Genomic DNA, 5,319 nt, shown 5'->3' with positions numbered 1-5,319 from the left:
ATGTTTGTCCTTCCTTGATTTTTCTGTGTTGTGAAAACGACATTTTGCCCAGGATAAGTGTGTCAGATGGAAAACAAACAGAAAATCCTTTCTATTCCAATCACTTCCGACGCCGAGGCCAGCTCAATCAGCGGTATGCAGGAGCGGAGGCTGCCGGTTCGGCTCCCACTCCGGGCGCATTAACCAGGCAGCAATTAGCCTAAATAATCACCTGGAAACGACATTGAGGACGAGGGGCCGGCAGGCGGCGGCGGCTGAGAGGACAGGCTGCAGAAATAGATGTGGGGATTTAGGTCTGGCTCACTCGCTGCTATCCAATCTGCTGTCTGAACAAGTGTGTTTCAGAGGGGGAGGGGAGGGGAGGGGGGGGGGCACAGGTGGCTCAGGAAACACAGTCAAACACACACACACACACACACACACACACACACACACACACACACACAGCCAGTACTACAACGCCCCAGCCCTGAGTGAGAAACAACTTTCCAAAGCAGAGTTCCCGGTCCGGGTCCCCCTGAGCCCAGCAGCCCTCACCTGGTTTGCTTGTAGGTTTCCAGCTGGTGACCTCTGGGCTGGACCATCCTCCCGGCGGCGGCGGCGGCGGCCAGCAGCCAGACCCAGAGCAGGAGAAGGAGCGCCTCCACCCGCATGCTTCACATTCCCCAGAGGACGAGCCTCTGCCGTCAGTCTCCCTCACACATCCCCGTCTCCGGCGCCGGAGCCGACGGCAGCAGGAAGCGGCGGCGGCGGCGGCGGCGGCAGCTACACTGGCTGCTCCGCGGCCTGACGGCACAACATCCCACGGTGCTTAATCTCCACAGTGGGAAAAGCAATTTTGACTAAACCCATAAATCCTTGAGCGTCAGATGGTCCAGATTTGATCCCTGCAGCGGCGGATGTGCCGCTCGCCGTGCTCTGCTGCGCCGCTCTCTCCGCTCGCTCTGCTCTGCTCCACTTTGCACCGCCCAGAAACAGCAGCGCTCAGGAAGCAGCTGCTCATTGGTAAGGTCAGCGGTCTGATGCTGCTGCTGCTCTGAGGCTGGCTCTGCTCCGCACACAGGACTCTCCTCCTCACTCCCTCACCCCCTCACCCCCTCACCTCCCTCACACTCCTCACCCTCCTCACCCCTCTCATCCTCCTTACCCCCTTACCTCCTCACCCCCCTCACCCCCTCACCCCCTCTCACCCCCTCACCCCGGCTCCTCGCCCAGGGCCGGGTGCTGCCGGATGGGTGTTTGTTCTCGGGGGATTCAGAGGTTTGGGAATACTGTGGAAAGCGTCTGAAGAAGGTTAGAGAAGCAGACGTGTCTCCAGATTCAGCAGGAAAGAGGAGAGCAGCATTTTCACAAAGAGGCTTCACTCAGGGACGCTGGACATCAGGCTGTCAGTCCGACGTGGCTGCACTGAGGAAATGTCTCTTCCTGGGCGTGAATTAAAACCCAGGCTGCTCACGTCCTCCAGGACAGCCAGCCTCAACCCTGACCCTCACGTCGACGTATGTCCGACACACTGGACTGGACAAAACCTGCAGAGACACAGAGCCACAGGGGACAGAGTGAGACGGTGTGAGCGTGACACAGGGTGAGACAGATTGAGAGTGAGACATTGTGAGAAAGAGTGAGCCAGTGTGTGAGAGAGTGAGACGGTGTAAGTGTGAAACAGTGCGAGAAAGAGTGAGGCAGTGTGACAGTGGCACAGTGTGAGGCAAGAGTGAGACTGTGTGAGAGTGACACAGGGTGGCATGGTGTGAGGCGCGTGAGACAGAGTGAGATTGTATGAGACAGTGTGAGAGTAACATGGTGTGAGACCATGTGAGTGTGACCGTGTGAGAAAGACTGAGACAGTGTGAGAGACACAGTGTGAGGCAGAGTGAGACAGTGTGAGAAAGACTGAGACAGTGTGAGAGACACAGTGTGAGGCAGAGTGAGACAGTGTGAGCATGTGAGACAGATTGAGAGAGTGTGACAGTGAGAGTGTGACACAGATTGAGACAGAGTGACACTGTGTGAGAAAGTGAGACATGAGAGTGTCACATGGAGTGAGACAGAGTGTTATAGTAGGTATGTTAGTAACATTTTCAGTCGCTTTAAAACCAAACCAGAAGAGTCTGAGAAAGAGTCTGACCAGAGCTTTGAAATGAGCCGTCAGCCGTCACACTGTTTAAAATCTGAAGGACGCTGCAGCAGGTCACTTCCCACGACTTCACCCCCTAAATGTGTTTGACTACGACAGCAGGGTTTGGGGCTCAGATTCTCCAGAAAGCTTCCTAATTCCTAACTTACTGCATTGATTCCAGACATCCAGTTTGCAGCTGGTGAACGTGTGAATTAAAAAGGTTTCAATGCCAACCAATGAAATCCTTTTTTGCAGTGATTCAATATTGTGGATGTTAAAGTGTATCAGGTGGATAACAGAGTCAACTACTCACCTTCAGCAAAATCAGGAGTGATCCTGAAGACCGAAACTTTCAACGAAGTGGAAGTTCTGAAAAATCCAAAAGCGAGTAAATGAATCAGCTTCTTGAGATGAGCTGAGCGGTTCCTGTTATTCCATCCTGGATCCACCTGGAAGAGATCATCCCAGCATGCCCCAACATGCTGGGAACAAACCGAAACGTGCAACCGGGAACGACATGGCGGCCGATTAGAGGCTGATGGTCACTGAGCTGGTTACAGTGTGAGAAGGTGAAGACCTCCCTGGAAGGAGGACCAGGTCAAGTTTAACACGGCTCTGACCAGGCGTGTACAGGATCTATCAGGAGAACAGTGGAACCACAGACAGTGACACTGAACCAGGAGTTCTGCAGGGAACCAGCAGCTGGTCTGTTTAATCTGGCTGGACTTTAACATCAAAGCACCTTGTAGTTCCTCTGCTGATCTCTGGATCTCTCCATCAGACCAGTGCAAGTCTGCTTTGGGTCCAGATCTGAGATCTCTGGTTCCACCTGTCCTTATAGCCTCGTTTCCACAGCTCCGTACGGGTCGGGTCGGGTCGGGTCGGGTCGGATCGTGCCAGATAGGCGTGTGTTTCCATTGGCCGTGGTGACGCAGTCAGGGTTACGACCCGTGAACACCCGTAACCATTTTTGGTTACTGGTCGCGAGGGGTAAGCTGGTACCATTAGCCATGCCACACTGGATATGGTAGGGAGGGACTTCGAACACAGCTGTCTGCTGATTGGTCCGCGAAAGCGGCTACTGTCATGGACTTAAAAAAAAAGAGTCTGTCAACAGAAAACACTCCGTCAGCCACCGAACTTCTTCCAAAAAGTCTACCGAACACCGGTCTTCACGGGAGGAGCGGCTGCTGCTTTCCATCACTGCAGAGGAGGTTCAACGGGAACCGAACGGCGCCATGAGAAATGAAAAAAAAAATTGCGTTGTCTGGTTGGCTGGCTGCTCTCCGTCGGCTTCAGCCCCCCGGTCAGCGCCGCGCAAAATGCAAGAAACTGCAGAGAGAAAAATAAAGGATCACAACATCTGCAGTGGGATCCTGAGGAAGAACCGGCGGTGGTTTGACGCCATGGACCGACTTTAGGCTCCAAGACCGGCGAGTGAAGGCAGAGGAGGCGGTGTGGACGGCGGCTGAGGTGGAGGATGATGGTAAGGTTTAAAACTCTGAACTGTACAACCACCAGTGTTACCATGCAGTTATCCACAGCTGAAGTCTGTGGTTTTTCTTTTCAATATGTATCCACACAGCGCGCTAGCTGGTTAGCATTAGCATGAGGCTAAGCTTGTTAGCTCTGCACCCAGCTGGACAGCTTTGCACCCATTCTGAAGTGTGGTTTGTGTGACGTTTCTGCAGGAGGACAGGAGTCACTCCTGGACCAGGAGTCCTCCTCTGGGCCCGGGGGTGGAGAAGGGAGACGTAGCACCGTCAACACCGGTCCATGTCCTCCAGCAGGACAGAGCATCCACTCCACCTCCAGCCGGACTGTCTGGTGTTATGAAGCACACAGCAGCCTTGTTCATGTTGTAGATATTGCAGTAAACCATTCAGCATCTATACTGTCATTCTATCAAGTATCACAGAGATGCGTTCACCACTGCTGCTCCCGCTGGATCCAGGGCCCAGTGTGCAGTACTGTTGATGCAGACCACTGAAATAAATCTATGCTGCTGTTTCTGCAGCTCCAGTTTGCTCTGGTGAACTGTGGATGTTTACGCTGAACAGCTCTCCTCGTCCAGTGTTACAGTGAACACAAACTGTTGAAGTAACAAAAACTGCTGGACAAACAACAATAGATAATATTTAATCCATTACAGAAGAGCAGAGCAGTCAGCTGATAGGCCACACTCTGCTATTACACCCTGAATAACATCCAGCAATGTTACTGTCCAGGAACGTCTCCACCACCTGCTGCTACAGGGTCTGATGGGTGGATGCAGGGTGTGGGTGTCAGTGCCTTGCTTACAGCGATAGTCATTTGGAACAGCATACTGACTGTTTTTGTGAGGGCGAGCTGTTGTTTATTCAGCTGTTGTTTCACTACGCTGTGAAATATTAATGCAAAATGACCAGATTGAGTTGTTTATGGAAGATTGCTAAGACGGAACTACTTACTAAACATGGCGTCTGGGCGTAGTGATCTCAAAAGAAAAAGTAGTTCCCAGTATTTGCTTCAGTGTCGTAACACTACAATATTATTTGTTGGTGTTCCACAGCGTAGTGAATGTGTGGATTATAACGTGTCCACCAAAGTGTTTTGGGGTTGTTGGATTGTGTATTTGATGAGTTTGACGAGGGGGAACAAAAATACCATCCACTTCCATTGTGTCCGTCCCGAAAACCTTCCCCGACTCGCCTCTGAATAAACAACAGCTCGCCCTCACAAAAACAGTAAGTATGCTGTTCTAATGACTAAGGAATTGCGCTAAATGGGCCAATTTGCCAAAATGTTGTAGTATCGCTTTAAGGTTTTCCCAAAATGCAGAGAAGAGGAGGCAATGGGAACTTACTCGAAGAAGGGACGGTTTTGTTGCATCAAAAAAACTGCAAACTGTGCGGCGAACATTTCCGGAGAGAGGATTCAGACAGGACAGGGCAGACTGCCCGGCTTCAGGCTGGTGTTGTGACAACCATTTTCAACTTCCTGCTCGTCTCCAAAGGGTGCGTGTATCATTGGCCAACAAGAATATGTGATACACGTATTGTCATGATTTCTGCAAAGTTAGGAATACACAAAGTGTTGTGCATTAAGGACATTTTAATATTTAACGGTATAGTTTAGCCGGTAGCAACAAGAAGCACTGCTGCCTCCAGAGGAGCAGAAGACAACCTGCCATGGACCTGCACCAGGACGAGCCTGCACCA

The 5,319-nt window shown here is 51.7% G+C and overlaps 1 protein-coding gene across 1 annotated transcript in view; it reads right to left on the bottom strand.

The window, feature by feature from the left end:
- LOC115406547 (gamma-aminobutyric acid receptor subunit rho-1-like) overlaps nucleotides 1-900 on the bottom strand; it is a 19,469-nt gene extending 18,569 nt beyond the window's left edge. The window contains exon 1 of the mRNA XM_030116655.1: nucleotides 538-900. Coding sequence (XP_029972515.1) covers nucleotides 538-653 — 116 coding nt within the window. The 5' untranslated portion in view covers nucleotides 654-900. The remainder of the gene's footprint in view (nucleotides 1-537) is intronic.
- Between the last annotated feature and the right edge of the window lie 4,419 nt (nucleotides 901-5,319).

Source organism: Salarias fasciatus, chromosome 19, assembly GCF_902148845.1.
Source record: "Salarias fasciatus chromosome 19, fSalaFa1.1, whole genome shotgun sequence".
Lineage (NCBI taxonomy): Eukaryota > Metazoa > Chordata > Actinopteri > Blenniiformes > Blenniidae > Salarias > Salarias fasciatus.
Note: the sequence above shows the minus strand (reverse complement) of the source record. Positions and strands in the feature narration are given on the sequence as shown.